This window comes from Hermetia illucens, chromosome 2, assembly GCF_905115235.1.
Source record: "Hermetia illucens chromosome 2, iHerIll2.2.curated.20191125, whole genome shotgun sequence".
Taxonomy (NCBI): domain Eukaryota; kingdom Metazoa; phylum Arthropoda; class Insecta; order Diptera; family Stratiomyidae; genus Hermetia; species Hermetia illucens.
The window spans coordinates 143143781-143170801 of record NC_051850.1 but is presented as its reverse complement, the minus strand read 5'-3'; the positions used below and the strand labels follow the sequence as shown (position 1 = coordinate 143170801).

Genomic DNA, 27021 nt, shown 5'->3' with positions numbered 1-27021 from the left:
CATGGTCTGGCGAAAGTCACAACAGACGTGTTCAGAATGCAATGTATGCGAGGAATCAGCGGAGGTTTTTGAGACTACTCAACGAATCCCAACAGAGCGTCCAGACACTAGTTTTCGGTAATGGAAGCAAAAGAGCATTGGGGTGGAATTTCGGAGTTACCTGCACAGTATGCTGACTGGATTACCGCCGAAAGCGCCCGCCATGCTACTATGCCGCGCATGAATTTTCCGGATGTTACCGAAGAGAAGGTTTGATGAGCCATAAACAGCTTGAAGAACTGAAGGCGTCCTGGTCTGCAACGGGTGCAGAATTTCTAGTATGAAAGGTTTATCAATACACTTGGCTGTTTGACACGCACCATAAACTAGGTCATTAATCAGCCTGGGGAATTTATACTCTTCCTGCCGGGATTACCTACCTTATACCTAAAAAGGACACGCTGCAAGACCCCGCGGGTTATTTGCTTACCAGTTTTCTACAAATTCATAACGCACATTATTAGTGAAAGGGCCAATGCGCATCTCGAGGCCAATAACATTCTGTCCGAGGAGCACAAGAGGCGTCGAGTCGAGTCAAGGGGTTGCAAAAAGCAACTCATTCTCGGCTTGGTAGTTGCAAGATAAGCAACTAGAGGTCAAAGAATTCCCTCTAGTTGCTATATCGATTAAGCCAAAGCTTTCGACAACGGACCTAGGGGTTAAGTGCGATCTGACACAATTAATGTAATGTAGTTGTATTCTGGTAATAACAACCACCTTAGAAGTCTGTTGCGAGTAGTAGACATATTCTGCCGTGATATTCGGATGGAATTTGGATTAGACAAATTTCGGATCCAAGCCATCTGTAAAAGTCATCACGAGCCGTACGCCGGACACAGCACTGTTGAGCTCCACATCGAAGCTATGACCGAAAGAGACTTCTAAGGTACCTAGGAATTCGGCAAGGAATCCATGCTCGAGTCGTGGTCTGAAGGATGACATCCTGTCCGAATTTCTGCTATGTGTGAAGTTGGAACTGAGATCGCATCTTTCAGGGACGAATAAAATAAGCGCCCTGAATCTGTTTGCTATCCCTTCACTAGGATATGCATTTGGAATATTGCCATGGAAAATGTCCAGCGGTGAATACCGACTACGATGTCTAAATTCCAAATGCATCATCCAAAATCTTTCGTGGAGCATCGGAGGTAGTGGCGAGGTTCACGTTGTGGCACATTACAATAAAGAGCAGGGGAGTCCCTTGCTTGCGGTTGTTGAATGGCAGACTGTGCGCTGACTCCACTTAACTTCAAGGATCGATGTTTCAATCCTCTGTGTGGGGTGAAATCGGACCAGAAGCGAATCGATGAATGGAAGCCGAAAGCAATGCAGGACAAGCAAGTTAATTGCCGTTGGCAGCCATTAGTCGATGCATTTGTCAAACAGATGGCTGTGTGCTGGGGAGTTCTTTGTTGAGACGGAGGGGCTTATGTGTGCCATTTAGGGTGGCGTGTAATGAAATGTAATGATGGGGTAATGAAAGAGTGGGTGCAGAATGATCAGTGCAGAATGTGTGGGTAGGCGTCGGAAGTGGTTCTATGTAGTTACCATAATTTTGTGAACTACATGTATTGTATCCAATTCCTTACAGCTTACCTGGGACTCTCACGCAGTCTAATTCGAACCATGCAGAAGTACACCACTCTACAAACCTGCTCGATTTTGTGGGATTTCTCGACGAATTATTAAATTATTAAACTGCGGCCGGCTACTAAACCTTTAGCCTCTTTGTCTTTAAAGTAGGTAGAATCGTCCGTGCCTAAATGCTTGGCACTTGGTGCTAGTACTACGTAAAATCCTGCGTCTGCTGACATAATCAGCATTGTGCTCATCTGTGATTATTACGCTAATTTGACTCAGATACTCATTCACAGCTGAGTCGCCTGATATTCGACGTCAAGTCACGGTACAAATTGCCGGTGCCACCAATGAGATTTGAACCTAATTATATCGCCTAAAAACGTAACAAATTGTACCACCTGGACCGCTAGGTTGGGGATTGCATAGAGCTGACAACCCTACATTGAAAACAACTTGTTATGAAGCCATAAAAGGAGTCTCGGACTGAACTAGAGACGCAACGATCAACCCGGTAACGAAAATGGAATAACGATTTGCGCATTTTCTCATGGAAGGTGCGTTCCCTGTACAGAGAAGGAGCTGTCAAACTAGCAAGCTGGAGTCGCGACCTCGAATCGGCTAATGACGAATGTTGGGGGCCCTATATCTACCAGAAGACGTCTTCTTACGGGAGCAACGCAGCCGGTTCTGTTCTATGGCGCAGAGGTGTGGGCTGATGCCCTTGACAAGGAGGTGCATCGTAAGCGGCTTGCTCAAGCGCAGAGGCGGGGAACTTGGCGAGTGGCGTCTGCTTATCGCACTGCCTCTGAACCGGCTGTGATGGTGATCGCGAGAGTGATCGCCGTTGCCTTCCTTGCAAAGGAGCGCAAAGCTATCTACTGCGTAAGAGCGAGAACTTGAGAGAGGTGGCTGCCGTGAAGAACGTCAACGCATCCTTACCGAGTGGAAACTTTCTTGGCAAAGTGAGCCAAGGGGCAGATGGACTGCACAGCTCATCGACAATTTAGACTCCTAGTTGAAACGAACGCACGGTGAGATTGATTACTTCCATACCCAACTTCTAAGCGGGCATGGAGGTTTTCAGTCTTACCTGCACAGGATTGCCAAGTCGCGATCTCCTGATTGTATGTTCCGCACAGTAGTTTATGCAAACACAGGGGGGCTCCGTTCAGACAACATTAGCAGAGAGATGCTGGAGAGCGCTGGCAGCTGGAATTATGTTCGGGCTTTTTTTATTGGGAAGAAGATTGAACTCGATCGGCGACAACTCCCTTCTTCCCCTCTCCTCCTATCGGTGAAAGGAATTCCCTGACTTGAAGGCTCCTAAACCCGGGAGAGCGAGGGGGCTTTAGTTGGTAGTCCGACAGCGCACTCTGTGCGCAAACGCATTCACCTACCCTACTCCCCAAAAAAAAAAAAAAACAAAAACAAAAAATTTAGCAAGCCGATACCCTCTTCCAATATAGGGCTGATGTAATAGCGTTTCAGGAGATGCGTCGGACAGGAACTGGTTTCATGGAGATGAGCCTCTACACCATATATTATACTGGCCAGTAGGTTTCCTAGCGAGCCAGGAAAAAATAGGACGTATTCAGGCGATAAGTTGGCTCCCACAGCTTTCATAAAGATACCAATGATAATGGACTGCGGATTTTGGAGTTAGCACTGTCACACGAAATGGTTGTTGGACGTGCCTGGTTAGCACGGAAAGCGGTCCATAAACAAACGTGGGCCTCTCCAGATAGGACCACTTCGAATCGACCATGTGTTGATCGAACACCACCAGCTCTCAGCCTTGATTGGGCCACTGTAGACTCGGGCCACTATCTCGGTATCCGGTCTAGGCCTGCATTAATAAGGCACTGCAGGCATCCCGGTTTTGCGCCGAGGTCCACCAATTCGATATCCCTAAAAGCTGTCTGGCGTCCTGGCCTACGCCATCGCTCCATCTTAGGCGGGGTCTGCCTCGTCTTCTTTTCCTACCATAGATATTACCCTTCTACATTTTCCGGGTGGGATCATCCTCATCCATACGGATTAAGTGACCCGCCCACCGTAACCTATTGAGCCGGATTTTATCCACAACCGGAAGGTCATGGTATCGCTCATAGATTTCGTCGTTATGTAGGCTACGGATTCTTCTCTCGAACGCGGCCAAGAGTTCCCAATTTTCCTTGCTAAGAACCCAAGTTTCCCAGGAATACATGAGGACTGGCAAGATCATCCTCTTGTACAGTAAGAGCTTTGACTCTATAGTGAGGCGTTTCGAGCGGAACAGTCTTTGCAACCTGAAATAGACTCTGTTGGCTGACAACAATCGTGCGCGGATTTCATCATCGTAGTTGTTATCGGTTGTGATTTTCGACCCTAGATAGGAGAAATTGTCTCAAAGTTGTATTCTCCTATCCTTATTCTTCCTGTTTGACCAGTGCGGTTTGATGTTGTTGGTTGATTCGTCTTCGGTGCTGACGTTGCCACCATATATTTTGTCTTGGCTTCATTGATGTGCAGCCCAAGATCTCGCGCCAATTCCCGCCTGTTCAATCTGGATGAAGGCAGTTTGGACGTCTCGGGTGGTTCTTCCCATGATCTCAATATCGTCTGCATAGGCCAGTAGTTGGGTGGACTTGAAGAGGATCGTACCTCTTGCATTTACCTCAGCATCACGAATCACTTTATCGAGGGCCAAGTTAAAGAGGACGCATGATAGGGCATCCCCTTGTCGTAGACCGTAGTTGATATCGAATGGTATTGAGAGTGATCCTGCTGCTTTTATCTGGCATCGCACATTAGTAAGGGTCAGCCCAGTCAGTCTTATTAATTTCGTCGGGATACCGAATTCTCTCATGGCTGTGTACAGTTTTACCCTGGCTATGCTATCATAGGCGGCTTTAAGGTCGATGAACAGATGGGCCACTGGTGTCCATATTGCAACAGGTTTTCCATCGCTTGTCGCACAGAGAAAATCTGATCTGTCGCTGATTTGCCTGGAGTGAAGCCTCTTTGGTATGGGCCAATGAGGTTCTGGGCGAATATCTTGTAGATGGTACTCAGTAACGTGATACCTCTATAATTGCTGCACTATGTGATATCTCCCTTTTTATGTATGAGACAGATAATGCCTCGTTGCGAATCGTCAGGAATTGATTCGCTGTCCCATACCTTGAGCACAAAGTATGAACCACTTGGTGAAACTGGTCGCCTCCATATTTAACCAATTCGGCTGTAATTCCGTCGGCTTCTGGCGCTTATGATTTTTTAACAATACAGCTTTCCGAAATACCTATAAGGAGGAAATGGGTGCTGCAGTTAACAGAGGTCTGGAGATGAGACATCAACAAATGACCTTCACAAACACCTGAAGAACGTTATCATTGATACGGCCGCGTACTTTACCCCAGTGGTGAGTAATACTGCATTCTCAAAAAAGGCGGACTTGCACGGACTTATCACGAACTCCAGCGAGCGGAGAACCGACTTTACAGACGGGAAAGGAAACTTGGCACAACCAACAGGTTTGTGAACTCGAAAAGTACAAGGAGCAACCGCACCAGGTGCGCAAGTTTTACCAACAAGTCACCAGGATGAAGCCTTATCCACCTCAATGCTCATCTTGTCGAGACAAAGAGGGAAATCTGATTGCCGACAGAATGCGGAGCGGTGGGTTCAGTATTTTTATGAACTGCTCAACAACCAAAATATCGGCGAGTTGGAGGTCACGCTAACTGAAGACGACGCACAAGTGTTGCCACCACCAAGCATAGAAGAAACAGTCCGTGCAATTCATCGGCTTAAAAACCATAAGTCGCCAGGAGCCGATGGAATTACAGCCGAATTGGTTAAATATGGAGGCGACCAAATACACCAAGTGGTTCATCTATTGATGCTCAAGGTATGGGACAGCGAATCAGTGCCTGACGACAGGCAACGGAGCATTATCTGTCCCATACATTTAAAGGGATATCACGTAGTACAGCAATTATAAAGGTATCATGTTGCTGGATACCATCTATAAGATATTCCACTATCTTGTTAGGCCAGATAGCCCCATACGCCTAGAACAACAGCGGACTATACCGAAAAGGCTTCACTCCAGGCAAATCAGAAACAGATCAGATTTCCTCTCTGCGGCAAGTGATCGAAAAACTGCTAGAATACGGACATCACTTGCACAATCCCTTCATCGACTTTAGAGCCGCCTATGACAGCATAGCCGAAGTAAAACTGTACAGGACCATGAGAGAATTCGGTATCCCGACAAAATTAATAAGACCGACTAGGCCAACCCTGACCAATATGCGATACAGATAAAAGCAACAGGATCATTCTCGAGACCATTCAACATCAACAACTGCGTGAGACAAGGGGATGCCCTATCATGGGTCTTGTTTAACCTGGCCCTGGAAAAAGCGATCCGTGATGCTGAGGTGAATGCGAGAAGTACCATCCTCTTTAAGCCCACCCAACTACTGGTCTATGCTGACGATTTCGACATCATGGGAAGAACCATCCGAGACATACAAACTCAAACGCTTACTGCACAAGACAGTGATCTTCACAATCTTTATGTATTCCTCGGAGACTTGGTTCCTTAGCAAAAAAAGTTGCGGACTCTTGGCCGTGTTCGCCTACATAACGATGAAATCTATGAACGATACCATGACCGTCTGGTTGTGGATAAAATTTTCCGGCTCCGTATGAATCAGGATCATCCTCGTTATCCACCCCGAAAAGGCAATATCTATGGTAGGAAAAGCAAGACAAATAAGACCCTGTCTGGAATGGAGTGATGGCGTAGGTCAGGACGCTAGACAGCTTTTAGGGATATCAAATTTGTGGACCTCGGCGCAAAACCGGGATGTGTGGAGTTCCTTATTAAGGCAGAACCAGGCCGGATACCGGTTGTTGCGCTGTTGATGATGACGATGAAGATTATATCTGCGTAAATATTATATATATGTATGTATAATTAAATGGAAAAGAAAGAAACTAATGAACAATTACGAGGAAGGATGGTGTATGGGATAAAATTGCTGAAAGCTTTAACGAAAACGAACGATAGGGTAGGCCATAACGGCGAATGACTTTTATATATTTTTGATTAGAAGACCCTAATTTTCTGTCAAAACAAAAAAATGCGCTTTGACTAGTGTCCATGAAACATCTAAAAGAACTGAGGCCGCGAAATTATTTACCCTCTCAGTGCTTTGTGTATGTAGTAACTATACTCGCGCACGGAAAACCACGTAACTAAGTCTCTCATTTTCCTGTTTCCATTTGTACTTCATATTTTCATTAAAAAGGTAAAAAATTCAAACTTTAGAGTGCGGGGCGCGTTATTAGAAAATCCATGGTTTGCACTGTCTGTATGAATGCCATAATTAAAACGCGTCTAGTTTGGACCGTTTTCATAAAGGCTTTGAAACTGTACTTTTCCATAATTATAATTCAGAAAGCTTTATTTTTTGATAATGTTGGCGTTTTCCTTTGCGTTATAACTAGTTCTTCAACCTTGACATGGTTGGTCCTGGAAACTAAAATTTCATAGTTGAAAAATATGGAAATGCTTAATCAAAAGTTAATTTGATTTGTAAAAACTACATATTGCAGGGGTTTCATGTGTAGCATACGAAGAGCGATTTCAATAGCGAATTGGCAATTGGGGGTAGAAATACTGGAAAAGCAGGAGAGCCGATTTTTTAGACGGTACGCTGTGACCCACATCAAAAAATAAAATATTAAAGAAAGTTCTGTCAGACTCCATAAAACCATCAACCTCAAAAATCCTAACCCACTGAGCAAACCAAACATACATAATTCATACCCTTGAAAACGAGTATTTTTAAAAATTCATTGTCCACATTCTTCCGGAAGTAGTCACACATTTATACCTTTCTGGCAAAGTACAGGAACACAGATCCTATTCCCTTTGGGGAGTACTGCTGTGATTATGGGCATTACATTGAACCTTTACAAACCATAAAGTACATTACGAAAGAACCTTAGAAGCGGGGCAAGGTTGCTCCTTCCTTCGCTCTTTCTCATCCCTTCGTCTGCATTATTTCTCGATTCCAATTCGAACGACTCCCAACCCCTGAATCAAAACCAGGTCACTGGATGTGTACTCGTTTGAATTGAACAAATTTGCGACTGCTTATGACATTGCTCATTGAGGTCTGGGATTCATATCTGGATCATTTAAAAGTTCCAGAGAATCAACAATCACATAAACATAAAAGTTTCATGATATTTGCGAATTCAGAGGGTTGAATTCATTTCACTTTTCGTTGGACGCTCAAGTACCTACAGCGCAGAAACTCAATTTGGCGAAACGTGAATGGAAGGAAGATTGTATACGTCGAATTTTGTTTTCAGTGAATCATTTTATTCAATTTATATTTTTGTAGCTTCAGGATTACAGATGGATGCTTTCTATGGGTGGTTATGGGGGATGCCAAAAATATGAAAGTGAGTCAGTCTCTGCTCATTGAAAAGAAGCCAGAAAAATCCAGTATGAGATTGTTCGACGTTATGTACCTAATTATATAGAGCTTGAAACTCATGAAGGGGAGACGAGCTTATATAAATGGGAAGGCGTGTATGGAGACCGTAGATAATTATACGATATAGGGTATGGTATATATAGAAGCCATTCCAATAGTTTCAAGTCTTCGTCAGCAATATTGACTGCATGTTGTGTGTTGCGGCTGATTAGCTTGGTAGTCTATAATTTAACAGAAGCTTCTCTGTGGGGGTTGTTTCTCCAATATAAGGGCAACCATTTATGAGTACTTCATTGTCATTATTGGGAATAATCATCATCAACGGTGTCCAGTCTAGGCCTCCTCCAGTAAGGAACTCCAAACATCCCCGTTTTACTTCGAAGTCAACCCAATTCGATACCCTTAAAACTGGCCTCCTGGCCCACGTCATCGTTCCGTTCGTCAGCCACGTCATCTTTTTCTACCATAGATATTGGTGTACGGATACGTACGGATACGGATTAGGTAACCAGCTCACCGCAACCTATTAAGCAGCATTTGCATTTGTAAACTAGACATCCTGGTCCTAAGCGAAATCAGATGGTGGAACTCTGGAGAGTCCTTCTTACCTTTTACGGCAATGTGCTTTTGTGCTTTCGAAAGGCGCGAATCCGGTCTCAGACTGTTACTGGCGGTTTCCACACTCAGTCGACGATTACATACCTTGCCGTGGTGAGGGAGATCAGTAAGGAGGATCCCCTAGAGAACCGGAGGTGAGATCTGAAGCGAAACGGTAATCAAAACCCAAGCACAGCATAAGATGTAGCCGTGAACAATGAACAGGTGACCTCCAGTTTCAACTAACCTTGTCTCGGAAAAAGGTATTCTGCACAAAACAAAAACATAAAATAAACTTCGGTTGTGACAAACCCCCTTCGGCAAACAATGCCTGGGGTAACACGCGTACAGGCAAACTCCCTCCGGTGGTAGCTCGGAATCTCTCTTCATGGTCAGTCGCGCACCCTCCTACACATCATTGAAAGAGGAGCATCCGTAACATTTTGCGGTATATATCTACTGACTCAAAGCGATGCTTAATCCTTTTCGAGAATGGAGTCATTACAGCTAGGAACAGCTTATTCCTAAGCTGATCGCATTGATCGCAATTGATGCCGTCACGCAAAGCCGATCCATCAGTTCCGATAACCTTGGTTGTAGATGAAGACTCATTGCTGGCCGAACCGTTTTGCAGCCATTTGAGGGGAAAAGCTTGGGTCGACAGAAGAATGCTGTCGGCTTTGTTTTCCTCTAACCATAGATGCCCCAGACTTCCTCTTTTCCGAAAGACCGAAAACTTTCCTCACTATCGGCGTTACTTAACAGGATATTAAAATGTTTCGGGAGTAAATACGCTGCCGTCGGCTTCTAAAACCATGGAAAGGGCCCTGCAGTCCACGACATCTTCATCTGAATCGTAGATGAGGTCTCTCTCAAATAAATTTACAGCATAGCAAAGCGCAACTGCACTTACTAGTCGCCGGATCAATAGCTGCAAAACATGTACATACCTTATAAAAGAATAATAGGTTGTTGGTGGGGAAATTATCATCACAGCTAACCAATATGACAAAAATAAAGGCATGGAAATAATAGCTAGAATTGAGAAAACAATCCAGACGATCACAACTAACATGAGAAAAGCTTTCGAAGAGAACTGTCCATTCAAGACGCCAAAGAAGGGGACCAAATTAGAACTCGGATTTGGCGAAACAGAGGAAAATGGTGGGGGTGCTCCTCAACTGAGCTCTAAAGTGTGATTCAACCGGTGGCTGGAATTGGTACAAAAGGGGTCAAAAGGCTCGAAAGGGCGACTAAACGATCATCATGAAGACGCTTAGGTAGCCACTTCACTATAAACAATATGTCTACTAGAACGATAAATCCATGGAGACAGCACTCCATAAGTTCCATCGAAAACGCCTTCAATTACGCCTCATTCGCGGCGATTTGTGACGCAACAAGACAGCATGGAATTGATCCACAGTCAATCAGTTAGATTCTTCACATGCTGGAATAGAGAAAATTCTATATATTGGTCGGACAGAAGTCTATTGAAGCAGGATGCCTTAGGGGTTGCCTAAAGGGAGGAATTCTCTCTCCTCTGTTATGGCTCCTATTTAGGAACACTCCTGGAGGAAAAAAAGCCTTGGAACAAAGATTTGAGGATGATCGAGCCATAACAATTATCGGTAAGTTTGCGGGCACAGTATGTGACCGCTTGTATGGAACTCTGCATGTAATCCGCAGTTGGTGCCTCCGTAATGTACTCGCGGTGAATACTGGGTAGACATTATGATCATTGAAAACGTCAGGTGGGGAAGCTACACACTACCTGCCTTATCAGTTATTTCGTCATTTTGACTCCAGGCTAACGTGGAAGCTCAATATTCTGGAGCAATACCAGAAATTCTGCAGATGGCTCTGATGCTACCGTACTGCGATTGGTGAGACCCAGGAACTTTGATCAACATGGATTCAATGGATTCAATGCATGTATGCATCCATAATAACAACCATTTCCATGTATGCATGCATCGGCTAGTGGCCGAGATTGAACTTTGCCAACAGCAGGAAGTTGCAAACGTGGATTCGGAGACTTGGTTGCTTAAATATTACCAGAGTAATGAGTCCTACGCTGACTGCGGCACACCAAGTTTTCCCTACCCTCCCCCCATTCACTTAGAGGTGAAATGGAGAGCAGATAGGTTTGATACCATTGGCGCGTGAAAAGGCAGCCAATCATTCGGTCACGCATCCGTCTGGAAATTTCTTGGCAAACATCAGGAGACTTTGATGAAGGCAATCATATGTACCCCAAATACGTATTTGAAAAGAGATATCCTCCCTAATCATCAAAAGAGCAGAATTGTCGATAACTGGCCAGTCAGTCTTTTAAGATTACAGACTTAATAATCTTCACCGACGGGTCAGTCATAGAGGACGGAGCAGGTGCAGGGGTGTTCTCAGGAAATCCGATTATAGAACTGATTTGACCTCCCGAAAAAATGACAACCATATTTCAGGCGAAGATATAACATATGCCATTACATTGTCAGCAGAAGAATGTTTGTGGCAAAAATGGAAAATCCGTCGTCATTACCAGCACTGAACAGCAATGACATATCACGCCAGTTGGTGTGGAGTTGCCATCAGGTGCTGCTGAAACTTGGCCGACTGAATGACACATTAATGATGTGGATGTTTAGGGCTCTGAAACCTTACTGGTAATGAGGAAGCTGGCAGAAGTATTCGAATCCTAAATGGCAGAACTAGAATCAGCTTTCAACAGCCGGCCATTCACCGTCAAGTCTACTCTAAAGAGGAAAATTGCAAAGAGTTCTGCTGCTCCTTAGAAAGTCGGACATGAAAATCCTGGTAATGCTCTTAACAAGACATAGCTCCTGAAAAAAATGGAGTGGTGGTCTCGGGTACATGCAGCCAATGCCAGTAGGAAGAAAAGAGAGCCCTGCTTCCTCAGACCTCAGGCAAAGATATTTTAATAAGGTATTCTTCAACGAAGAGTCTGTGTATTCTCTGTTTCTGAAAAATGTTCTCAGATTCGCGAAAGCCGGTGAATGCCATAACCAAGACGCCATTGAATAGATGATCTTCGGGGGTAGTACAATGGGCCAAAGAAAGGCCTGAGTGCTTGGAGTTTCCCCGACCAAACTAAACTAATAAACAAAGACGTCTTACACAAGGAACGCTCACTTGACTTGGGAGCCGGTTTCTGACAGGATTCTTAATAAAAAATTTCGCTGCAAGTTAAGAAGCATCACAATTGCACAGTGCTATGAATCAACAGAGACTTCCGAGGTAGTGAAGAAGGATTTTTTCTAAAAACAATATACGCAGTTCAGGAAGCTACGCAAATGTGACATTGTGATCTAAATGCCAAAGTGACTATACCTTTCTCGGTCATGTTATGGAAAAACAAGGGCTTGGCTATCTAAACGATAACGGTGGGAGGTTTACGGATTTTTGCAGCTATCGCCAAAAGAATACGGGTCAGACCCTGCCTGAGATAGAACGATGGCGTGGGTCAAGACGCCAGACAGCTTTTAGGGATATCGAATTGGTGGACCTCGGCGCAAAATCGGGATATCTGAAGTCCCTTATTAAGGCAGGCCTACACTGAATACCGGTTGTTGCGCCATAGATAATGATGGTGATCGCCATCTTGTAATTGGTGGCTCATTGTGCAAACACAGAGCCCGTCATAAGTTGGGCTTCAGTTGACCGACGTCGTACACAACACGTTTTAGATAGATAGATTTTACAGTAGCCTTCTGGATATGCGTAAAAAGGGAGCCGTTAACATCGACTTCGAAAGGGATTAGCATCTAGTGATCGCTTACCTACGTTTGCGTGTTACGACTGCCGCTTGAGAATATCGATGAGCATTGGCCGTCACCAAAAACGTTCTTTTTTTCGGATGCTACACAGGTCGTTGACGACGTCCCGAAGAGGCGTCATAAGACCGGGGACTGCGTAACCCTGGAGTCGGATAGATGAAAACACGGCCTTGAATTGATCACTGCGAACGGCGTGACCCCATCGAGCTACGATTCGAGAAGTTAGTAGTAAGTTAGTAGAATAATCTGACGAGAGAATGCACTCAGTAATATGTTGTATTTCTTCGTTTCCTCACGTTTTAGCACCCCTTAGATTTCCAAATTTTCTCCTTTCAATTCCCATCTCGACATTACTTATGTCCAAAGTTTGCAAGTACGCCAGTGTTTTCTGCGCAGGCAATCGAATTCCTTTTGATTTGTCCAAAAAATCAACACTCGATCGAATTAGCAATAGGTCCTTGCAAAACTTAGCTAAACCACGCTAAATACTCTACTCACACGTTTAAATTTGCGATGGCTTGCTGAGGTTTAACGAAGGTTATATTCTAAACAAACAGCTTCCGGTATTACGACGTGTCTGTTGTTGTTTCCATATAAGCCTGGTCATGCCGCATATTATTATGGGTAGGTGGGGCCTGGCGAAGGGCGGCTCGGTTGGTGTGTTGCTCGGGTAGTTGGGTGAGTGAAGTTAATTTTCGGAATAGACCAATACGTAGGACCGTAGTGCGCGTTTTGATATAGCTACCTCTGTTGGGCAGAAGTCCTAATATAAGGATACTTGAAATTAGCGCCCTATCCAAGTGAATTCGTGACTTTCTGTATTCAAGGTGCTGACAAGGGAACATTGCGGAATTACAAATGTGCGTTGAGAGAGAGAGAGAGAAGTTTCGTGAAGTTCCAGTTGAGTTGTGTATTTATGTTAAGGACTACCTTTATGAATATAACTCAGGTTGCCCAAGAGAGTTAGTACGTCGTGTGGCGCTGCTCCTTGCTTGTTTTACCAATCCATTTCGAAAGATTGCTCTATCTCAAAAATTTCGTGCAATTGCATTTGAAATACCCCGAAAGCCGCGCGTTTCAAGCATCTGAGGCCAGAGCAACGTCGATTGAGGATATGATCCGTAGTGAATTTTCTTTATCGTTCGATGCAATTTTACGGCTTCACGCGAATGGTCGAGTTGTTAATTGATTTCTTTATTTGCAGCTTTAGATCGCCTGTTATCTCCCGATAGGTTTAAGCGATATCTGATGTTTGTTTTGTTTATTAGATTCCGGTGGCCTACGCTCACTCCTAGACCCACGCATAGGCTTCAGGACATATGAAGTTTTGTACAATGACAGCTGAGGGATCGAAATGTTCAAAGCATCTCGAAAGCTTGATCGATAGAGAGCAGAGTGGCCTCCGCTACAGATTCTCCTACATTGACCATATCAATCCCCTACGGACCATTTCGGAACAGTGGACAGGGAGGATATCTGGTGTGTTCTACGCAGGAGGGCATTCTGAAGAAATGATTAGCTATGTTATTATCGGAGTGACATATGATGGTGAAAAATATCATGTGCTGAGTCGAGGTAAAATATTTGAAGAATTTCAAAGCTCAAAGCAAAGTCCGGAAAGATTGCATCATTCCTGTTATGGATGATGTTTTCCAAGCAGCTTTGGCAGGAGGCCGTCCAGTATATGAGTTCACTAGGACCTCCTGCCTCAAATACTTCAAAATGATGCTTCACGCATTAGCACAACTTGGATTACGTGGCGTTCCACAGCTGGTGTTTTTTGTGATCGACATATCAACGAACGTCTCAAATCTGAAATTTAGAGCAATTTCGTCCGTCATTTTATGCGGTAATGGAGACGAGCATCATGTTCACATCTGAAATGTGGATATCCGCGATCGATTTGGGGTTGCACGGATCGTGGAGAAATTGCGAGAGAAGCATCTTCGATTGTATTATCACCCAATTCGTGCTAACGAGAATTCACTCGCCAAGATTGATCTGAACATCGAAATCAACGTCAAGTGACAAAAAGGCTGTCCGACACATCGCTGGGTGGGGATTTAAGAGTTTCGCGGCTGTCTCCAGAACAGGCAAATGACAGAACAAAATGGCACAACCGATAATAACGAGCCGATTTCGCTTGTTATTGGGACAAACGCGAAAAAAAGAAGAAGATTAAGTTGAGACTATTCTGTGTTAATGTTCTTTCTTTCTTACTATATGAGAGTTACGCCTGGAAAGTGACCCCACTGTTGCTGGAAGGCTCCAAGACTTCTTCAGCAACTGTCTGCGAAGTGTTATCGGAGTACATTGGCCTAATATTATTTCAAACGAAGAACTTGGTTTGTGCACGGACCAATTACCCGTCGGTGATGTGATCGAAATACAAAAGTGGCACACATTAAGAAGGGTTGTTCGCGGATAAAATTCGACTCGATTGGTTGCGGTAAACAGATTGCCCAATCAGTAGTAGTTAAGATGATCCAGCCAAGAAAATTGATAAGGGCAAGTCTTTGCTAAAATAAGAAGACGTTGCTTCTCCTGCTTCAGATGGTGGTGGACCTTGTCTAAAAAACCAGGGTATCTTGAATTCCTTTGGTTGCCGTTTTATGTGGTTTTGGTGATGATTTTAAAATGGAGGGGGGGAAGGCTAATGTTGCTGTCCGGCTAAAATTGTCGTGAAGGACGACACTTATCGAGCCATGATGGTTGGAAGCAATGCCAGCAGGTAGTCAAAGCTGAAAGAGGCTGCTTAAAGGAAGGGGGAAGAGGTACTTGTATATCAGTTACAATCGTAGTAAAATAATTGGGATTAACGGTAGATTATAAAAAGCAATTCATAAAATTTGTAACATTGCGTCAAAATACGTACCCGCCACCATTTCTGGCAAGGATTTTCTCAAGTCAGGCTTATATATCTATGCAGGAGGCAGGTGTTCGAAAGTTATCTTCTAGTAACAATAATTAAATTATTTCTCCCGAGAAATGTCCATTATCCTAATCCCTGTACTGCCTGGAAACAACCAAATTGCATACGAAGACAGCGGATCTTCCTCAATTTGACTCTTCTGAAATTTTTTTTCCTGTATAATATCCGCACATTTCTTGAGGTTATTATATTATTCACGACGATTAAATGGGACGGTAAGAAAATAAAATTCACAACAAATCTGCAATTCAGCAAACAAACATTTACCGAACTTTGCATACACTCCCCGTAAATACTCAACTAAGCACGCAGATAATCCAATAAAACGGCAAAAGTACATTCGTTTAGATATAATACTTTACTACACGACAAGCCAAGGGAAACTTTGGCAAAGATCCGCAAAAGAGCGCTTTCACGAGTGAATGTTCCTTCGTTCTTAAAATAAGTTACGTCTTCAAACTTTAACTTTCTGAAATTGAGTTAAACCATTTTTTTCACTTAATGTCGTTACGAAGTTTAGGACGTGCAGTATAAGCCGGAAAAATTGTTGGAAAAATATTTTCCTTTTTGTCGGTCAGTACCAAATTGAATGTAAATCGATGCGGGTCAAGCTTCCTTGAGGGAAAGTTTTTCTTTACGTTTTCTGGGGAAGTTATTTCGGGTTCAGTTGAAAACTTTTTGGTATTATGCAGTCATTAGAGGGTTTTTAATTGAAACTTTTTTTGGATGAAGCACTTAGTCTTTAGGCACGCTGAAATTAGAATGAACATCTTAGACTTACCCAAGCGAAAAATTTGTATACCTTTTGGGTCTTGCTTTAATTATGCTACACTTTACCTTGATATCCTGTAAAGGGAAAAGCAGAAAAAGATTATCACAAAGTGTACCAAAGATGGATTTGCTACTACCACTCAGACATATCGCAAAAGCAAGCAGTTCCATGCACAGAAATTGCCATTGATTTATTTAGCTAGAAAAGATAGTTTAGTGTATTTTCAAGTTAGATGTGCGTTTGATAGAAAAGATTAAAATTCTTTAAATTGGTTTTATTATTTCGCTTTTATTTCATGCAGTTTAGCCTTTACGTGGAATGAGTTTATTTATGTTAGAATTCTTGGAAACGCATATAACACTTATTGGTTTGAAGGACAATTCCTTTAGGGAAAGGTTACGAGGTTGGCGATAAGGACATTGTCCATCTTATCCAAGTCCAGTTTGATTATTTATAACAAAAATCAGATTGCATGCAGTATTTCACCTACATATGTTATAGTTTCCTGATCTTCCTGTGCTAGCTTATGTCCTATTTGGTACCGGAATGTCTCGCGCCTTTTTAGGGTTTCATGTAAAATAAAACCTTCTTAAAATCGGTTTACTGTGTGTCTGTTTGACCGTCTCTCTTTTTTTATGGAAGCGGAAATCTTCAAAAGATGCTGGCCTGGACCAGTGAGAGTGAGGGATTTTTTCTCACTAAATCCAGCTCCGACTCCCCCACTGCCCTGCGGTTAAGAACGCCGCGGTTAGAAGAAGGAAAACCCAGCTAGAGAGCTAGTGATTATCTAGCTAGATTTTTCCTCTTCTATTAGCGACGTTCGTAACCCTATTTTCCTGACTTCTTCCACAATTATGGAATTGATCGCATTCCAATCCTCCTGGCAAGTTACCAATTTCCTGGACAAAATTTCACCTAGAGTTCCCTGTAGGTTCCTCTTTTCTTCCATGAACCTCTTTCTTTGGAACAATAAATGCGCTAGGTCCTCTTGGACAATCAAGTGAGTTGATGTAATCTTCCACGGCCGATGAGAAACTGGGTGAGATTATACTTATCTGATATGAATTGATCTTCCCAAGCTTTCTCTCCAGTTACTTCCGATGGAAGGGATTAACCTGTAGGTCCAACGACCCTTTTCTGACTGGTGCCACCGTAGTTGTCATCTCTCCCGCTGTACCTTTTCACCTGCGATAAAGGAGAGATGGACGTGGTGTTATATATGTTTGTAATCCCGTCTGTAGGATGTCAATCGGCATTATAGATAGAACTCACTGTCCTGGCAAGAAGTAACCCTCCTACGTTTGGCGTGACCCTTGCTGGAGCCATACTCGTGGTGGATGCTTTTCTGCAAGTATGCTCGATGTGATGCTTAAAATAGAGCTTTCCGTCTATCAACAGTTCGACGCATTCCGATCACGACGAGCCGACCCCGTTTGTGAATGGGACAAACGCTGAGGGGAAAGAAGGACAGTCCCAAGCATTCCCAATTCTAATACAGGGGTAGTTCCTCTTTCGGCGCTTAATGATGAGGATCGCTTCCATCTTTTCCACTGCAGGTATCAGTCCAGCAGTGTCTAACAAATTCCTAACGGCACTGATTGCTTCGCTTAAGTACAACTCAGCATTTTCGAGGTGTTTTGCGACCGCAACCATGTCGTCGGCATAACCCACCACCGGAACCGGAAGGTTGTGCACATCAATGTACATGCTGTTCCACCGTGGTGGGCTCAGTATGGAACCCTGTGGGGCACCCGGGGAGCGCATTTCTGGCTATCGACACCAATCGTCGCCAGGGATTTTCATATAAGGCTCAATTGACCTACTTCAATGAACTTCTCACGTCCAGGGTCACCACCAATCAATATTTGCTAATGCGGCTAAACCAGTAATCATTTTCCTGGCGTCACTGCTTGATTTGGCTTTATGAAACCTGTACTGTCGAACAGAAAGGTCTCCTTACCTCTCGACGGCCTATTATAAATTACCCACCCCAACATTTTTCCCCCATAGTGTCTAGAAGACATATGGGCCTACATAAGGGCAGTTGCCCTAAAGATTTAACAAGTTTAAGGAGCAGCACTAGCTTCTGGCGCTTCCATTATGCCGGAGAGATCCCCTCAAATAAGCTCGTTTCGAATAACTCAGTGAATATGTCCGGTCTGAATTTCACGGCAAGCTTGAAGATGTTATTCGGAGGAGTTATCGGAAGGTGAAAATACCCTCCTATTGCTGGAGAAATAATTCCTGGATGATTTTTAGCAAGAGAGTAAGGCACGTAATCAGTGTAGACGGATTCTTTATCGTCCCACCACGATTTTACTGGCGCTAGCCCACGTAATTAGTCCCCTCGTACATGCAAAAGTGGGGTGTGAATTTTATATATAGCATTGATCTCAGTACTTTTGGAAGCAGATATCAGTTTTCGCATTTGTTGCAAAGGGGACGAGTGAGGAAGTCCGAAAGGGATCAATTATTTAAAGGACCCGGTCTCAGAAAATACCAAACGGAAGAATCTGAAAAAGTATGGTGGTCTGTGCACAGTTGTATCTAGGCCTGACAATATTCCCCACTACCATATCTGCTCAAATAAAGATAATAATAATATAAAATTATATTTTGAATATTTACTGAGAACTCCCCCCAGTTTATCCGTGGAATTTTGCAGTCCAGTAATATAGGCTTTAATATGGACCACATACTGGAAGGTTTCGTAGAAATTCTACTATATCGAAATTATAGTAAGTCAAAAGTGTCTCTTTCCAATCCTAGATTATTGTTTCCCAGGAAGACTCACGAAGAGAATGCACTTGATTGTAGTGCAAAGTTTTTAAATCAGGCATAATCACGACATAGGGTAGTGATCCATAATTTTTCGGTGGTTTTATTGTGGATGTTTTTGCTTGCCTGAACTACTTTTACCGATTTGTTGGCAAACTGCAAATCTGTATTACTCCACTGAAGGTTTCATTTTCGTTTTCCAGGACAAAATCCAGATGCCCTTCAAATTCCCCAACAACTTACATTTCGTAATTGCTATAGCCGGTTTGTTTTCCCCGAGCAATTGCTTTCTTTTGTAGCGATAGTGATGTGTAACAAGGAACAAAGTGGTCTTCCACGTACAATTTGATGTCGCCAATATACATTAATTGACTCAATGTGCATTTTGACAATGTAAAATGCTTGACTGGTACTGCTGCTGCTATGTAAAAGAGAAGATAACGAATTAAGGGCCAACCGGAGTGTGCGTGGAGTGTCACCTTCGTAAATACCATGCCTGATTGGTATCCCTCTTGATACTAGTGAAGATGCCGATACGATCACCGTCAAATTGATTGAAATTAGCTAGAAGTTGTGAATTTTATGAACTCCTGGCGCCTCCCAATTATCTGCTTTTTCAAGGGATATTCCAATGACAATTACAGTTATACCGGGCATGGTACTTTTGGGAAGGGCCTTGTATCAATGCATAAGACATGGTAGTCATACTGCTGTTCTTTCTTCTTAATACTTATAAAGGTTGCCTTCTCGAGTTGAGTTAGTAAGACTTTTATAAAATCTTCGTTGGTCTTAGAAATATGAGATATTGTCCTCAAAATTTCTACGCGCTCTTGGCAAAGAAATTCCAAGATGTTCTTGCGTGATGCGGCCAAATACCTTTCTCGAGTTTTCGATCCTTTTGTTGAGCCGAAACATAAACGTACATCTTGTATACCAAGATGTTAATGGCGGAGACAAATAACCGTGGTAGTGACGAGGGAATGAGCCTCTATCGCAGCAGCCTGGCCCCAAGTTCACCCAAAATTCTGCCATTGGCAGCAACAACATTGTTAGCTACCGTAGTATACTCCAGTTTTGGGACATTTGGCTTACCGTCTGGGAGAATCTCAGCATATGCTGTAAATGCGAAGTGATATGCCATCAGAGTTTGTTAGAGTTAGAAAATTTAGCTCTTCATTTTTCAACGTTTATTTATATGTACTGCTACTTAACCAAAATCTTACTCTAACAAGATAACTATGCGACGATAACTAATTTAACATGTCATTCTTGACATTTGTCACCCCCATCTCATGTTATTCTGTTAGCGTTTTCTGGGGTCATTGAATGCAGCGGCGGAGGCGAATTCATATTGGCGCCTAGATTCGCGCCTCCGGTATGCCGCTGTAAACCCATTGCAAATTGGTTCGGCATCCCCAGTTACTAGGCTTCGTCTGACTCCCGGGTTCATGGAGTATCTAACACTATTTAAGTTGCTTTAGTTGATAACTGGATACCGTGTTCAAGTTAAACTTCATGAAAGATTTCTTGCTTAATGGGAAAAGCAAGTCGATTATTTTAAGTGTGTTCATACTGGTGGATATATCCATCTATATGTTTACTATGAATCAGATCTGGTTAAAGATAGGGCAATATCCTCAGTCTGAAAAAGGGAGATTAGGTAGTTGCCGAAAATGAGAACGACACGGAACATCTGATTCTCAAAGCTCACTTCCCAGGAGTCCTATCTCATGGTAGAAGGTCGTGTTCGACACTCTAATAACAGCCAAAAGAAGGAACAAGGGAAATTGGAAAATAATAAAAGCAGCATGTTCAACAGCTAGTGTAAGATGACCAGTGGGATTATTAAATCACTAAAATCACTACTGTTAGACGGCGTCTTTCCAGCACTAGTTGAAAGGTCTGGAAATAATTTTAGAATCCCCCTTCAGGGTGGTAAGGAGGAGCATACCCTTGGGGTATATAACAACGCCACGGAGGCGGCAAAGTGGTCTCAATTTAGAAAACGAGCAAAAGGGTTCCTTTTCACGTTAAACCTTTTAAAACAATTTGCCTGACATTATTTGCACTGGAAACAGTGCAGGCAATAGAAACCAAAGATAGCGCCCTGTGCGTATTTTTGGGTGTTGAAGGCAGAACATCCTGGCGTTATGGGCGGGCAGAATGTTATAAAGCGCGCAAATAGAAGTTGGAATAAATGCCAACTTCGTTGTTATGAACACTACCCAAGATAGTTCACAGGGAGAGGTACTACCACCGCTGATATGGAGTACAGTCGTCAACGGACTCCCAAGACAGTTTAACAATACTGGAATACAGGTTCAGGGTTACACTGAGGATATTATATTAATTTGTAGAGGCAAACTTGAGGGCACACTATGTTTCAGAATCCAATCTTAGTTTGTGTAGTGGGTTCGGACTACGCATCAGTCTAGTCAGGATGTACCAGTCATGTCATAAACGACAAACAGAGGATAATACTTGTGAATTTAGCTAGGCTTAAAATTGTTCTTAAAGACGCAAGTTGGGAACATATGTCGGAAAGCTACAAAGGCTCGGGCGACTTGCAGGTCCATAGCCGAGAAAAGTGGGCACGCACTCAGTTACATCCAGATTCAAGCAAGGAGGGCAATTCTTAGAATGTATGGTGACAGACGCCTGCAGGTATCACCAATTACTGATATCAAAGGGTAGCGTGCTAATTAAATTTCATTAAGACAAGAAATTTGAAACACATGGAATAACAGGACAAACTGGGAGACCGTGCTGGTGACCTACTGGTTAAACAAGTTACTGATTACCTGATGCACCGATGGGTGCCTCGCGCAGGAGTCATTGATTCATGGAGAGTATACTTTGAATCGATTGGTAAACACACTAGTATATTTCAGGCAGACATATGCTTTAGAGATACGAGTGCCTTCTTCACTGGTAAGAATAGAGGGCCCAAGATTGAGATTCTGACCGACAGCCAGGCGGCTATCAAGGCACTTTGATTCAAGCGTCATCATCATCATCAACGCCGCAACGACTGGTAGCTGGGTCAAACCCTTTTTTAATAAGGTACTCCAGACATCCCGGTTTCGTGACGAGGCCCAGCAATTTGATATCCCTAACACCTGTCCGATGTCCTGTCCTATACCATCGTTCGGTCTAAGGTAAGGTCTTTCCAGGCTAAATCATTTTCATCCATACGGATTAAGTGACCCGCCCACAGCAACCTATTGAGCCGTATAGGGGGTCAACAATTTTTCCGAGAATTCTTTTCTCGAACGCGGCCAAGAGCTCACAATTTTTCTTGCTGAAAACCCAAGTCTCCGAGAAATACATGAGGACTGGTAAGGTCATTGTCTTGTACAGGAAGAGCTTTAAGCCTGTAGTGAGACGTTTCGAGCAGAACAGTTTTTGTTAGCTGAAATGACTTCTTTTACAGCCAAGAATTGTGCGCGGAATTCATGTTTCGGATTTTCGACCCCAGATAGGAAAAATTATCAAAGTTGTAGGCTCCCAAGCCCAAGATTTGCATCTGGATGAAGACAGTTTATACATCTCTGGTTACCTATCCCATGATGCCAAAATCGTCAGCATAGCTTAAGGATCATTAAGGAAATATTGATTGAAAGCTAAATTTCCAACTGGAGATATCTGCATAAATTGTCTGCAGATTCTGTGGGGAGGGTAATGCAACTTGTACAAAGTAGGTCAAGGAACCTGCGAGAATACTTAACATCCGATGCTAGACTAGAAGCTCTAGCAGTAGGAACCATTTGTCGGTTATAGACTTGGTCAATATAATATTTTTGATAGTATCCAATGGTCACTAAAGGGGTACAATATATTGCTTAGGAAGTTATCGTCTTTTGATCAGTTTATGATCTATCCATTGCCACTTGTTACTATAATCAAAATATCCACGAGAACTTGGTCAGTATGGTGTTGATGATCCTCATTTGTAGGTGTTCCGACAACACGACATAAATATAAATTAATGGAAGTTTGGAGCTTTAGAGTAACAGTGGTGGTCGCTTGCTGCTCGCATGCTAATTCAGAAAGGACAATCGGGTGGAATAGCTTTAATTTCCCATTGGTGTAGATAATAGGGTTTCCACAGTTTGGACAAAACAGCGAAAGCGGATTAGGGTTGTACCGCCTTCAGAGTTTACAACGTTTCTTTGATATATGAATTATCCGGACCTTTCCTTTTTTGTCGTAGAGTTTAGTTTCTCTAGTTCGAGTTACCCATTTCACAGCGACCCCCCAGAGTTAAGATTTATTAGCATCCCAGCCCCATTATCTCATGCACCTTTAAAAAGTTTACCTTAATATCAGTAAACATTGTTGACGTATTCATGCTTACAAATTAATAATAACCGCCAGAATCGTGTGGATTCTAAAAAGACTGTCAAATTAAAAAAGTATTGCGTATATCTGCGTTTTTCCAAATAATACGTACCATCAGGAATATTATCCAACAAGTTGCCCTTGAGTTTTTTTGCAATAACGCAGATTGAACATTGTACTTAACTCGATAATGGGAGCTCTTGCTCGTTGTAATAATGACTTCTTCAAAGTAACACCTTTCTTAACGTTTGCTTTCAAAGATGTTTACAACAGAATAAACGTTAAACATAACAGAATGTATATTGTTGGGTGGAAGGCAATAAATTGTTGTCTACCAAAACATGGCAATAAACGCAGACAAAATTGTGACAAATTTTTCTCATTGTTTGAGCCCAACCAATTGTAAGAGCCAAATATTCTGCACATTTACAGTAATTGTGTAGGAATATCTTTGATAAAAGCTGGCACATATGGTGGCAATGATCCGATTTTACTGGCCAAGATTTCATTGTATGGCCCAAGACAAGATGATAGCATTCAATCTAAATACTTCCATTCAAAGTTAGAATAGATGAGATATCATCAAGGACTTGAAGAACACACGCTTTTATATCTTAGAACATATATCATGTACATATATATGCCGGTCCATACATTTACGCATGTATGAATGAAAGAATGTTACCTTGGATACACAAGCAATTCAATCTTTTCAGCACAATATCCTAATGCATGTTACACTCGACTGTTATTTCTAATGGAACCTGCTACTCAAGTCCGGACGAAACGCTTGAAAGGCTTTGTCCATGGCTTCCATCCTTTTTCGGGTAAAGCTTTATTGCACGGAATATTTGCAATTATTTCGAGGTCTACATGTCTATACACACAAGGAAGTATGCATTACAAACATAGCTAGCTGGAATGACACACGTGTAGGGCTTCAGAGTATCTATATCTGTATCACACACTCAGAGGACTGCAATAAATAAGGTGTATACACTCAGCTAGGGTAACAAATTTGTCAACCACAACTTTTGCTTCTGCCACAATTCAAGGTGGTTGCCTGACATTTTAGTTTCATCAATTTACGGTATTGCGTATATAAAAAAAATAGCATCATCTCACAAGATAAATTTGTGTCTTGGGATTGCCGACTTGACACTTTTGATGGTGAACAGGCGAACCATGAATATTTTATGGAGCATTTGTAGCCAAAATTAAACTGGATGCTTAGGAAGGATTATATTTAAGGGCAACATTCCAGGATTTGTTTGTTCATACTTGTACCTATGCGAATGGTGATGCTTACATTTGTATATTAAGTCCTTAAAATGCAACACTTATAATCATTATGTACAATGTTAACCTTCCGTAATCGAAGTTAGTACAAACAATTATTATTATTTCAAAATTAGCAATGTAAATTAGTCATTGTGGATTACGAACTATACTTTCCAAAATCTTTCGGATGGCTTTGTGAATGATGTGTGAAGCATTTGAGGGTCAGAAGGACCCCGTCGAAATCCCCGAGACTGGCTAATACAGAGGCGTGTGGACGGGATTTTCACGGTTAATTTGGCCATTTCTTTAGGTTTTTAGGATAGCTCTGACTAAATACGGAAGAAACATATCTAGTTTCTAGGCGCCACGCAATGTTATTGCATATACGATAAATAAGAGGTAGTTAATTGGCGCATGTGCCGATGATGCTTGGATAGTTTTCCTTAGTGTGTTTCACCACGCATGCATCACATACATGACACCAACAGCAGTTAAGTGGAATTATCCATGCGCAAATGATTGATGAACGTGTAACATGTGAAATACTTTTCTTCCACCATACAAATTAAAGCAATGCGCCGGAAGACGAATCCCCTGCATGTATCCGTATTGTTCTGTCCGTTTAGTTGATTTGGCTATTTGACTATCCTGGAATCGACTATGTCGCTATATTGACACCCAATATGGAGAGCACATTATTTATAAGTAGTGCCAGGGAGCGCATATCACGTTAGGAATGGAGGACAATAATATGCCAAGCCGTGTTGGTTAGTAGTGAGTATTCGGTTGGAAACTGGGTTCTTTCCTACTTCATACAGTGAAGATTAGATTGACATGGATTTTGCCGTGATTTCATTTTCATTCTCCTCTTTTTTTTTCGGGAAGAAAGAACGGATGAAAAATCAGAATATGGTGGAGATCGCAACTAGGTGCTTCATTTGGCTATTTCCAATAGAGGTGCGTAAAACATCAAAACAGTTAGCTCAAAGCCAGCCTGAAGCAAGTCCAAAGTCAGCCCGATACTCGGTGTCGATATCATATGACAACATCACATTTATAATACGATAATATTAGATAATGCGGCGATGTTTGATAATGTGGTTATGTTTGACAATGCCTTGATGTTAAGTGATATTGTAATGTTTGATGATATTGTTTGGTGTTGCAATTTTTGATAATGTTTGGGTTGCGCTACGTGATGTAATATTACACTTTAAGATGATATGACCTTTGTAATATTATATACATCACCTACCTAACATATCTTTAGCTTCTTTTCTGTTCCCTTTGATCGTAGGTTAATTTCCTTAATGCCTGAACCAGACTTCATCTCTTTAATTTTCAGGTTCACTTCTTTTGTTTTCTGAACATAGGGTCATTCCGCTTCTCCTTGAGCATAGCTTCAATTCTTACCACTTTCGTTAATTTTTGTAGGGACGTAAAGTTCATATTATCTAGTACCTTTTCGATGCTAGCCTAGTCAAAAGATTGAAATTAACTGACATTTTTGCAATTTGGGTGCTTCTGAATATTAGTGAATCTGTTTATTGTCTGTTGACTGAGGTTGAAATATCCTATACTACTGAGCTGGCTTTGCCCATTTCACTGCTGAAGAGATACATACCATTCGCTTATTTGGCTTCTGGAAGCACCTGGCACATGAGACCGCAATTGCACCACGACTACCTTGCCTGAACTATCAAACTGATGGCGACCAAAAAAATTGTCAGCTTTCTAGTTCTCAACTGGCTTTCTTCTAGCGGGTCTCAAAAGTTCAGCTGTCCTGTCGTGTCTGCGGCTTCGTGCTATGCAGATCATGTGATACCCGCCAGCTCAAGGATACGTGTGTGAAGTAAACATTTGACACTCATATCAATGGCGATCGCTGAGTGTTCTTTCTTAATGAAAAACTGTTATTCTGAAAAATCGGCCCAATTTAGATTAATACTTCATAGGTTAGCAGCACAGTTATATAGGAACAACTCGAAGGTCACATGTTCCAGAGAAGTACTTCTATGTAAACAGTTGTTAACTGGTGCACATTGGTAGTTTTATTATAATATCACGAGACTCGGTTTACCCTACAATTCGTATTATTATTGGAAGTAGAGAGAAACCCTCACGCATTCCCTTCGCCATCGCTTAGTTCTAACTAGGATAAGGCTGAGGATATACTATGTAAACATGTATGTATGTATGCGACCTCAAAAACCACGGCCTGAGGAGTTTGGGGTCATTAAAGCGGGACACCACACCGCTCATCATACTTCCCAGAGGGCCACTAATACCTATCCACCGACTTTGTGATTACATCGTGGCTTTCGAAAATTATTTAGAGGAATAGTTGCATAGAGCTCCAGTAAAATATCCTTCTGACACTTGCCCGTTTCTGTGCTAAGC

At 42.5% G+C, this 27021-nt stretch overlaps 1 protein-coding gene across 4 annotated transcripts in view; it reads right to left on the bottom strand.

Moving 5' to 3' along the window:
* The window catches only part of LOC119647549 (band 7 protein AGAP004871), a 266754-nt gene that overhangs the window by 115488 nt on the left and 124245 nt on the right, over positions 1–27021 (bottom strand). For 2 of the 4 annotated variants that reach the window (XM_038048540.1, XM_038048542.1), the window contains one exon: positions 16287–16295. The exons of the other annotated variants lie outside the window; for them this stretch is intronic. In XM_038048540.1, the coding sequence (XP_037904468.1) occupies positions 16287–16295 (9 nt within the window). The remainder of the gene's footprint in view (positions 1–16286; positions 16296–27021) is intronic. 4 annotated transcript variants of the gene reach the window in all.